Source organism: Erinaceus europaeus, chromosome 3, assembly GCF_950295315.1.
Source record: "Erinaceus europaeus chromosome 3, mEriEur2.1, whole genome shotgun sequence".
Taxonomy (NCBI): Eukaryota; Metazoa; Chordata; class Mammalia; order Eulipotyphla; family Erinaceidae; genus Erinaceus; species Erinaceus europaeus.
Genome location: NC_080164.1, coordinates 113,423,578 through 113,435,432, shown reverse-complemented (window position 1 = coordinate 113,435,432; position 11,855 = coordinate 113,423,578). Strand labels below are relative to the sequence as shown.

The following is an 11,855-nucleotide window of genomic DNA, read 5'->3' as shown; positions in this document are numbered from 1 at the left end:
GCGCAGGTGGCACAAGATAAGAGGGGTATATTTCCAAGCAGTTTCCATCAGAGTTCTGTGCCCCATCCCCTCTACTGGAAACTTCTCTATTGTTCATCCCTCAAGAGTAGTGTTTTTTTTAAAAAAAAAGGAAACCTCAAAATTCAGTGAATCTAATGGCTAGGTTTAAAAGAAAAAAAAAGAAAGAAAGAAAATCTTTTTTTTTTAGACTGCTTACCTAGTGTACTAGCTTTGCACAAAAGTCTTCATGTCTGAGGCAGCTGAGGTTCAGTTTCAAACCCCTGTCTCCCAGAAACCATAGCTACACCCCTCTGGTTAAACAACAACAAAAACTTTTCAGGGACCAGGCAGTGGCACACTGTGTTAAGTGCACATAGTACCAAGAGCAAGAACCCACTCAAGGATCCCGGTTCGAGCCTCTGACTCCCCACCTGCTGGAGGGTAGCTTCACAAGCTATGAAACAGGTCTGCAGATGTTGCTCTGCCTCTCTCCCTCTCTATCTCCCCTCCTCTCTCAATTTCTCTCTGTCCTATCCAACAAAAAATTAATTAATTAATTAATTAAAATAAGGAATAATGGCCGCCAGGAGAAGTGAATTTGTGGTGCTGGCACCAAGCCCCAGTGATATAACCCTGGAGGCAATAAATAAATAAATAAATAAGTTTTTCTAATGGAATTTTTTTTACCAATCCAGCCTACCATTACAATTACCAATTCTGAGCAGTATTTGCATTTTGAAAACATCTTTTCAATAATGGAAATTCCTTAAATTGAAATCTAAATGTACACAGCAAAGACCAACTTGAGTTCCTACTGAATACCATCAGCTTTTCTAGTAAACAGCAGGAAAGCATTATTGCTCTCACTATGCTCTTAGATACAAACTAATAAAATCAATGCATTAATCTAAGCTATGTAATAGAATACAAATAAACTACTCTTTAAGGCAGAAAGTCTTCCTCAACATATAAGCTCAGATTTTCTTCTTTATTTATCTGATAGGACAGAGAGAAATTAAAAAGGAATGGGAGATATCGAGAGGGAGAGAAAGACAGAGATACCTTCAGCCCTGCTTCACCACTCGTGAAGCTTTCCCCCTGCAGGTGGGGATGGGGGCTTGAACCTGGGTTCTTGTGCATGGCAATACATGTGCCTAACCAGCCACCACCCAGACTGGATTTTCTGGCTTTTCAATCAAGCTCAATCTCAGGAGAGTTTTGCAGGGCAAGACTTTACGCAAAAACAAACGGAACAAAAGTGGTAAGACCAACAGAAGAGCTACACACAAAGATGATCCAATTGCAGATTTCCTTTCTGGGACCAAGTCCATCTAACTTGATAAGAACACACACTGTGTTGGTGCTGTACAGGTTCACCTGGATCAACTCAGAGATAGCAGCCACAGTTCATCTGCATAGTAACTGAAGTCTGCGACTTGTTTGAGACAAAGTTCACAAAGTCAGAGTCCAGGTAACTAGGCTACAAAAAAATTAAACACAAAATCCTAACCACTACAGTCCATGTTCTCATCTCCCAGATATTTCAGGTCAACAAAATCTATGTTTAATAAAAATTAATCCCTGATGCACCCAGCAGATGACACAATGAGCAGGCAGCAGACTTGCAAATTTGAGGCCCTGCATCACAAAAGCCACAGCAATGCTTTGGTTCTCTCTTCCTTCCTCTTCTCATTGATAAATAAAAATTATGTTTAAAACACTCCTTGCTTATAATAACACAACATTTATACCAGAAGGGATAGGACAGTGAGGGAGAAAATCAAGCAGAAACACATTTAGAAATATAGAATTTATTCATTTCCACCTTAAGACAGTTTCACATTCTGTACCATGGTTACCAGAAGAGAGATAATACTCTCAGTGTTTGTGATGGTGCTGTATTGCTATCAAGCACTGCTTATACTGCATGAAGCTGGGAGATACTTATATTTCCCCCTTTAAAAAAAAAAAAAAAGAAAAGAAATGAAGGCTCAGTTTCCAAAAGGTAATTCTGCCACTGATGTTTTTGTTTAAGAAATTGGGAAGGTTCTGAAAAGAACAAAGGAGTGCGGGGAGAGGGGCTGCACCGCATCTTTCTACCCATTCCCAAGCCTGAGGAGGACACTCAATGTGATTTGATGTGTCTTTGCTGTAGGAAAAAGTGCTTCCTGTTTGAAAACATGGCTATAAACTCAAACAACTAGCAGGTAGGAGAAGCACCAGGTATGGCTCTTTAGCATACAAACAAGAACCATGAAAAGCTGTATCTGGCTAAAATGTGTCTTCACACACACACACACACACACACCACACACACACACACACACACACACACCCTAACTACACTTGACTCATACAAACAAGAACAATGAAAAGCTGTACACACACACACACACACACACCCTACCTACACTTGACTCACTTTTCTTTGGTTCCTTTCCCTTTCAGACCTAGCAGTTACCAAGATGTGTTCTCTCCCAAACACCGTCCTCCAATTATTTTTCTTCCAACTCTACAGCAGAGCATAACCTTGACAGTAACCAGTGTGTCAGGCTTCTGTTTAGGGACTGAAGGGAGTGGGAGGAAAGTGAATGACAGAACAAATCAGAAAAGGAATTTGGGGCTATTTTTTGTGTGTTTGAGAATCGCCAGGCCAATGAGTTCCAAAAGTGCTTTAGAAACACTTCCCTGTGCAAACATTCCATTTGGTCAGCACTGGGCACAATCATTTTTACAAAAGGCAGAATCCATTTAAAGTCGGTGAACCACCTGACAATTCATCTGGCTCATGTTATCACAACAAAAGCCAAAAAGGGCACTGTGGGTCCACCTCTGGTGTAAAGAGGTAGAGGCAATCATTCTGTAGAAAAGATCAACAATAAAAAACAAAAACAGTAAGACAAAATAATGCCCCCCCACCCATGAGAGAAAGAGAGAGAGACAGCGAGAGAGAGAGAGAGAGAGAAAGAAAGAAAGAGACAGCCAGAGAGAGAAAGAGGGAGAGGGGGAGGGGGAGAGAGAGAGAGAGAAGAAAGGAAGAAAAGAAAATCAAAAACAAAACACCAGATTCCATCCGTAAAAGCTAGTTCTTGGAAGCCAAGTTGTAACTCCTGGACAGCATTTCAGTCCGATTCTGTATTGAGAGAACCATTGCCCACAATCATCTTGCTGTAATTCTTCTGCTGCTCTTCCTTAAAAGTGTCTTTCACCTTTGCTCTCTTTAGCCCTCCATCCCTGGGAAGCAAAAGGCAAAGAAAGAAAAGTTACTCCAGCAGGGCTCAGGTGGTATACAATTGGTAAATCACACAAATTACTACATCCAAGGACCAGGGTTCAAGGCCCCAGTCCCTACAGGCAGAGGGGAAGAGGTTTCACAAGCAGTGGAACAGTGCTACAGGTGTCACTCTTCCGCTTCCCCTGCCTCAATTCTGTCTTTATCATAATTAAAAAATGAAAATATATTTGTAAAAGTGACTCCAGCCATGATTTCAAAGAGCCCCTGATCAGTATGTGTGTGATATGATATGCTGTACCACCAGAAGCTGGCCAGCAGTGGGGTGAGAAGGTGGGCTGGGGTGCAAAAAGGCCCTGGGTTGAGTCTCTGGCCCCAGCCACTAACACTATCCACTATATCCATCATTCTGAGGAAGGAACAATCTCTCATTCTTGACCAAATTTTTAAATAATATAAGTAGCTGAGGTGGGGGGGGGGGTGCTGGGAAGGTCTTAAAACTGAACCATAAAATAGGTCAGAAAGAGAAATAAGAGTGTAGGGGGCTGGGTGGTGGCACACCTAGTTTAGCACACATGTTACAGTGTGCAAGGACCTGGGTTCAAGCCCCCAGTTCCCACCTGCAGGGGGAAAGCTTTGAGAGTGGTGGAGCAGAGCTATAGGTGTCTCTCTGTCTCTCTTCCTCTATATCTCCCCCTTCCCTCTCAATTTCTGGCTACCTCTATCCAATAAATAAATAAAGATAATAAAAATTTAAAAAGGGAAATAGAGTGTATAATTTCACAGAGAACAGATATAGACCCCTAGTTTGTGACAGCAGAATGGGGGTTACCAAGAGAAAACAACACAGAAGGAGGAGGAGGTGGGGGGGCCTGTGACTGGTTGGTGGTATATTTTATAAACATTTAAAAAGATTATGTTGGGAATCGGGCAGTAGCACAGTGGGTTAAGTGCACTTGGCATGAAGCACAAGGACCAACATATCCTGGTTCGAGCCCCCGGCTCCCCAACTGCAGGGGAGTTGCTTCTTTAAGTTAGGGCAGCTTTTTGACCAGTGTGCTTAAATTAAGATTATTTGCCTACCTTCCACACCCCGCCCCCCCCCCAAAAAAAAACCAAGATACTGTTTTTTTTGTTTGTTTTTTCTTTTTTTAAAAAATATTTTATTATTTATTTATTAATGAGAGAGATTGGAGGAGAGAAAGAACCAGACATCACTCTGGTACATGTGCTGCTGGGGACTGAACTCAGGACCTCATAGCTTGAGAGTTCAACACTTTATCCACTGCACCACCTCCCGGACCACTTGTTTTTCTTCACCAGTGGACCTCTGTCCTACTAGAAGACCATTCTAAGTATGTACACAAGAAGTCAGGGTACTGTACATATGTGTGTAGATACCTTCAAGGTAAATGACTTCATTAATCATTAATCAAACATATGCCTAACAAGTTATATTTGGTTCAAAACAGTACCCATTATAAGCAAAACAGGCTCAGAATAAAGCAAAACACAATCACAGGTTGCATTCAACCAACACACTGTCTCTATAAGCAACATTCCTGAAGCCAGACCATGTGGATCTTTGAACTCTGCCCAGGGTGGTGAGGACACAGGCCTGTCTGGGGCAGGAGGTGTCGGCGTGCCTTTGCTTCTTTGAACAACACAAGGAAATAACTGGTATCACCAGGAGGAGACTGGGCTCTTGAGGGCACTCCCTGTTTCCTATTCTTAATATTTTTGATTTAACTGTTCAGAGTGCATTAACTGACAACTTGCTTACTTTCTACTATGCTTGTTTAATTTTAACCCAGCTTGAGCACGAAAGTTTATCAGCAGCTTTCTAAGATGAATGGATCATAGGTTAGCTGGTGGACTCAATGCTGCAAAGGCAGAAGCTGGCCTGACATGCCTGTGTTTTGGGCTCTGGAGTCAAATTCAGGGCACAGTTCACCACACATCCTCAACTTAAAGGCAGATTGTGGTTCACCAGTCTGCCACAGGGTGGGGGAAAGAAAATATCATGGAACAAGGTTACAAATTGACATTGAGTTTCCAGAACTGTCCACAAGAGCCTTTTCCAAATGAGCCAACCTCTAAATAGTAAGAAATAAGGAAGGAAGATGAGATAAGACTGGAGGAAGAGACGAGACAAGAAATAAGGAAAGACAAAGAACTGAGTCCTCCCTCATTTACTGAGGTCCAGGTCAAGATAGACAATGTAAGGCATCTATAAGCAGCATTCCTGAACTCAGAGCATGTGGATCTTTAAACGTTGCCCAGGATGATGAGGAAACAGACCTGCGTGGGGTAGAAGGTCTTTGCGTGCCTTTGCTTCTTTGAACAATACAAGGAAATAACTTAAATCAAGTCAAAGTTTGCCCTTGAGCATTCTGGTTGTGCATCTATAAAAAATGTTTTCGGGAGTCGAGGGAGCCGGGCAGTAGTGCAGCGGGTTAAGTGCAGTTGCTGTGAATCGCAAGGCCGGAGTAAGGGTCCCAGTTCAAGCCCCAGCTCCCCACCAGCAGGGGAGTTGCTTCACAGGTGGTGAAGTAGGTCTGCAGGTGTCTATCTTTCTCTCTGCCTCTCTCAATTTCTCTCTGTCCTATCTAACAACAATGATATCAATAACAACAACAATGAAAAGAGAAAAACAAGGGCAACAAAAGGGAAAATAAATAAATATTTTAAAAATGTTTTTAAAAAATTTATTATATCCGAGAGTTCACACAAGTTGGATATGGAGGGAGGGAGGGGGGAAAGGAGGAGGAGAAAAAAGAAAGAGACAGAGAGGGAGGGTATCACCACTCTAGTACCAGGAATCAAACCAGTAACATCAAACACTCAAGCCCAATGTTCTACCAGCTGGGCTACTTCCCAGGCACATTCTGACGTTACTTTTACACAATTCTCCATCCCAAGTGCTGCTCCCAGTCTCTACCTACAGGTAGGGGGAGTTTCACAAGCAGTGAAGCAGTGCTGCAGATATCTTTCCATCCCTCTCACTACCTCCCTTTCCCTCTTAACTATCTCTATCCAATAAGTAAATAAAAATAAACCATTTCTTTTTAAAAAAAAAAATCAAGGAAAAAACTAACCTAGACACATACATTCATACTCTATTGTAAAGCAGCAAACACACGTGGAAAGGCAATGCACCTATGTTCACTGTAGAGAAGGGGCGAAGTAGGTAGAAATCATTGTCTGTTGTACAACTGAACTTGGTGGCTGGGGAGGTGGTGTAGCAGGCACAGCTCAGGACTTAGAGGCATGAGGTTTGCAACAGGTTTGATCACTCATTCTACAGAGGTCAGAATGATGCTCTGGTTCACTCTCTCATTATTACATTAACTAAAACAATAAAATAAAATTCTATATGGCTTGACAAAGGAAACTGAAAGATTGTGAAGTCCTTTCTTTTTTCTTCTGTTTAGGATAGAGACACAAAAGGAAAGAGAGAGAGATGTGCTGAGACCACAGCACCAAAACTTCTTTCAGTGCAGTGGTGGCTAGACTCAAATCCAGGTTGTCACAGGGCAAAGCAGTGCCCTAAACAAGTGAGCTATGTCTCTGGCCAATAAAGTCCTTTGAAAACAGATTCTGTTTACCTCAAGCTGATCAGGGGTCTGTCCAGTGGCTGACTTATCCTCCACTATTTGTGCAGTCCGTTTATTGAAGCCACTAGTCTATGATTTTTTTTTTTTTTAGAGATTTTTTTGTTTGTTTATGACAGCAAGAAAGAGAGAACCATAACATCACTCTGGCACATGTGATGCCACAGATGAAACTTGGGACTTTATGCTTGAGAGTGCCATCATTTTACTCAATGTGCTACCTCCTGGACAGCACAAGTCTACAATATTTTAATTTAAAAAACTGATGGTATTTGAGTATTTCCTTACCATGGAAGTTCAGTCAGTCCTCCTTGGACAGCAATAGCAGATTTAACTCTATTAGCAAATTGAACTGCATCTTCCCCTTCCTAGAAAAAAAAAATTACAAGTATATCTTGTCTATAGAGATTTTAAACAAGACTACAAAATGTCTCAAAAACCATTTAAATTTGCTTTAAAATTTACATTTTAGCTCAAGTATTTTTTTTAAACATTTTTATTTACTTATTTGGTAGAGACGGTGAGAAGCTGAGAGGAAAATGACAGCTAGAAAGGGGGAGAGACAGGCACCTGCAGGACTGTTGCATTATTTATCAAGTTTTCTCCCCTGCAAGTGGGAGCCAGAGGCTTGAATTTGGTTCCTTGTGCACTGTAATGTGTTCTGAATTAGGTGCACTACCACGTGGCCTCTACTTAAGCATGTTCTATTCTTACTATGTGTGCTTAATCCAGTGTACTACCACCTGGCTGCCAAGCATGGTCTATTCTTGATGCTTGAAAATTTCATTTGTTCCATCAAGAAAATAAAATTTCATCATGCACATGTATTTACTATATTACTTACTGATTTTACCCCAAATACAACATTCCACAATAAACCAAGAACAACTGCAAATGTTACTATGGAGAAGAGTCTCCAAAAGGAAATTGGCCTGATTTGTTTGTGCCTGGACTTTATGCATATGTAATTCTACTATGTTGGGCTGGATTTTTTTTTTTTTTTGCCTTCAGGGTTATCACTGGGGCTCAGTGCCTGCACCAGAAATCCACTGCTCCTGGAGGCCATTTCTCCCCACTCCCCATTTTTTTTTTTTTGGCCAAGTTGTTATTATTGTTATTGCTGTTGAACAGGACAGAGAGAAATCAAGAGAGATGGGGAAGACAGAGAGGGGGAGAGAAAGACAGATACCTGCAGACCTGCTTCACCACTTGTGAAGCAACCTCCCTGCAGGTGGGGAGCAAGGGTGTCGAACCAGGATCCCTATGTCAGTCCCGGTGCTAGACACCATGTGCACTTAACCTGCTGTGCTACCGCCAAGCCCCCGACTTTTTATTCTTTTTATTTTAGAGAGAGAGTGAGAAAGGAAACGAGAGTCAGAGAAAGACAGAGAGAGCTACCCCAGCCCTACTCCACTATTTGGAGAGCTTCCCCCTGGTGCTGTCCATGGTGCTCCCATGCAGTGCTGGAACTTAAATGGGTCTTCTCGCAAGGCAGAAGTATGCTTTGAAGTGTGAACTATCTGCTGATCTCAAAATGAACTGATCCAAACAGAACAAAATGAATTTTTTTAAAAAAATGGCTCATTTGCTGAGAAAGCAGAAAGGAAGTCCAGTTTTTGCTGATAAGAGAAAGATGGTTGCATTTTCAGGTAAAGGTTCCTTGGCCTTGAACTGATTAGATAAAGCACCAAAGATCATCCATTATCTGTGAAATACCTCTCTGGTCATGGGAGGCATGTACCACACATCACAGACGATGGCCCAGCTGGTCATTATTCGAAGCAGGTAGCTCACCATGTTGTATTTACTACTATTCCAAAAGGCGTCACCAAACTGAGGGTTGTACTAGAAGGAAAGGAAAGAGAATGCATAACAGTTCTAATTCAAGTGATAGCTTATTTTACCCATGATAGTACTCACAATGTGACCTCAAACATCACTACCACACTCTAAAAGATGGCATTTCATTTGACAGAAATTATCTAAAAAGCCAACCAAGACAGTACACTTTCAGTATCTAGAGCCACAAAGCAATGTAGGCTACAATTAAATGCCAATCTTCCCACTTAGTTGGAAAGGAGGTTGACACATTACCATGCTCAAAGATTCTGGTTCAAGCCCCCAGGCCCCATCTATAGGGAGAATCTTTGATTGGTTAAGCTGATCTGTAACTTTCTCTCTCTCCTCCTTTCTCAATTTCTTTTTCTTTTATGAAATAAAAAGGAAAACATGGCCACTGAGAATGGTAGACTTGTCATACAGGTACCAAGTCCAAAAGACAACCTTGGTGGCAATAAAAAAATAGTAATAATAGACACCCACCTAGAGAATGACAGGGCAAGATGTAATCAAATGGTGACTCTCAGTAAAGAGTATCCTGCTGTTCCTTAATCTTGCAATAATTTTAATTTAAAATTATTGTGAAATAAAGTTTCTTTTTAAAAAATTTTTACTATTATTATTTATTATCCCTTTTGTTGCCCTTGTTTTTTTATTGTTGTTGTAGTTATTCTTGTTGTTGATGTCGTCATTGTTGGATAGGAGAGAGGAGGGGAAGACAGAGAGGGGGAAAGAAAGATAGACACCTGCAGACCAGCTTCACCACTTGTGAAGTGACTCCCCTGCAGGTCAGGAGCCGGGGGCTTGAACCGGGATCCTTGCGCTTTGTGCCACATGTGCTTAACCCACTGCACTACTGCCCCACCCCCATGAAATAAAGCTTATTAAGGCTCTGCTGTTGTTGTTTATTTGGGAGGATGAGGGAGGGCACTGTCGTGTTACCTTAATTGCAACAGGATGTATGGTTCCTCCAATTTCAAAGCTGCCTTTCTTAAACATCATCACTGAAGTATTATTGATGCAAGTTCCTGCCATGGAAGGGGAGGGTGTGCATGTGTGAATTTTTTTAGGTTAAAAAAACATTATTCTAGTAGACAACAATTTAATGTATTCAAATTTATAAACATTGTATTATCATTTCTCATATCTATTCCTGATTTAGTAGTAGTAGTTAAACAAGTCTACACAGGCTTAATAACAAAGGTAACATGATCTCCACATCTAAAAGAAAAAAAGAAAAGGAAAGAAGGAAATGAAGAAAAAAGGAAGGAAGGAAGGAAAGAAATGGAGGGATAGAGAGAAGGAAGAAGGGAAGGGGGGGGTGAGTACACATGCATAATAATCTATGTTCAAGGTCCAGAACACTACATGGGGAGGCCTGTTGGGTGAAGGGCTGAGAGGTTCACCAGTGGGGAAGTGGTGTTGCCCTGTCATTCTTTCCCCACCCCAAGATTTATCTAGATAGATAGATAAGTCTCTTGCCCTTTATCTAGAGCTGACTAAAGTGTTGGAGTCTTGCAGGCACTGAGTCCCATCTATAACTGTAGTGGCAAAAACAAAAACAAAAAACAGGGACTGACTAGCTCAAAGACCATCCTCTTCCTATAAGAAAGCAGAGAGTAGGACTAAGAATGACAATTCTAGAAGAATCCAACTCCTCAGGGACTTTTGGTGCTTGTTGTGTCAACTACAGCTTGACCCTACCTTGTGGAAATGTATCACAGAGATAGCAGCAATCCTGTCATTAAACATTTCCTCAAGAGAGCAATACTCAAGTTTGGGGAGGAAAAAAAAATAATAAAAATCAGCTACAGCCTGAGATGCAAGCAGTGCTGCTTCTTACCTTCAGGAAAGATCAATATAGGTAATTTTTTCTTATCAGAAATGTGTTCTTTTAATCTGTGAAATAAAATAAACGATCAAAATTCTACCTTTACAAAGGCAGATGGAAACTCTGGTACTTTTTTTTTTTTTTTTTAACATTCTGCTAGCACAAATATAACTGAAAAACAAAAAAAGGACAACCAAAATAAGGTGTGTAAGGAAGGGAAACAAACTAACTTTTGCTCCCCTTTTCATAAAAAAAACTTTAGAAACAGAGGTCAGGGTATTGTTCTGTCACATGCGGTGCCCGGCCTCATGCACTGAGGCACTGCACCACTTCCTGGGGTCCAAGTTGGCACTTTTCTTAGAAAATTTAAAAATAGGCCCAGTGAAATAGCTTGCCTGGATAATGTGTCTGCTCTGACAGGAGTATGACCCAAGTGTTATTTCAGTCTCCACTGTGCCGAAGGAAACTTTAGTGCTGAGAAGTCTTTCCCCCTCTGGTTCTGACTCTCTCTCTTCCTATCTGATATTTACTCTATCTTAGTTTCTCTTGTTTCAAAAAATGAGTGGTTCTAAATGTCTTCTGGCTACTCTTTAAAAAGATGTTTAGATAGGGGGTTGGATGGTGGCGCAGCTGGTTAAGCACAAAGACCAGTATAAGGATCGCGGTTCGAGCCCCCGGCTCCCCACCTGCAGGGGAGTCATTTCACAGGCGGTGAAGCAGGTCTGCAGGTGTCTATCTTTCTCTCCCCCCCTCTGTCTTCCCCTCCTCTCTCCATTTCTCTCTGTCCTATCCAACAACAGACGACATCAACAACAACAATAATAACCACAACAAGGCTACAACAACAAGGGCAACAAAAAAAAGAAAAAAAAAAAAAAGGCCTCCAGGAGCAGTGAATTCATGGTGCAGGCACTGAGGCCCAGAAATAACCCTGGAGGCAAAAAAAAAAAAAGTCTAGATAGTGCTATGACAAGAACTCCGAGTCCTGTGCTGGAGGTGCATACCCCGCTCACCCTGTCCTCTCAGGTCCTCATGGAAGAATGGGACAACAGGTGCTGGGCCCATGTACCTGTGACTAGTAAGTACAAGAAGACTTGGAGAGAAATTTCCTTTTGAATACATACCATATGGTCATAGTTCTTTCTAAAACATTTAAAATGGGGGGGGGGGGGGTGTTAGATAGCATAATGGTTATGCAGAGACTCTCATGCCTGAGGCTCTAAAATCCCAGATTCAATCCCCTGCACCACCATAAACCAGAACTGAAAATTGCTCTGGTTAAAATAAATTAATTAATTGATTAGTTAATTAATTAATTAAAGGTCTCAGGTCAAAAGCC

At 41.5% G+C, this 11,855-nt stretch overlaps 1 protein-coding gene across 1 annotated transcript in view; it reads right to left on the bottom strand.

Moving 5' to 3' along the window:
• Window positions 1–1,791: 1,791 nt before the first annotated feature.
• GPAT3 (glycerol-3-phosphate acyltransferase 3) overlaps window positions 1,792–11,855 on the bottom strand; it is a 63,023-nt gene continuing 52,959 nt past the window's right edge. Inside the window, exons 8-12 of the mRNA XM_007525038.3 lie at window positions 10,529–10,584; window positions 9,628–9,713; window positions 8,563–8,691; window positions 7,135–7,214; window positions 1,792–3,234 (exon numbers count right to left, since the gene is read on the bottom strand). Coding sequence (XP_007525100.1) covers window positions 3,123–3,234; window positions 7,135–7,214; window positions 8,563–8,691; window positions 9,628–9,713; window positions 10,529–10,584 — 463 coding nt within the window. The 3' untranslated portion in view covers window positions 1,792–3,122. The remainder of the gene's footprint in view (window positions 3,235–7,134; window positions 7,215–8,562; window positions 8,692–9,627; window positions 9,714–10,528; window positions 10,585–11,855) is intronic.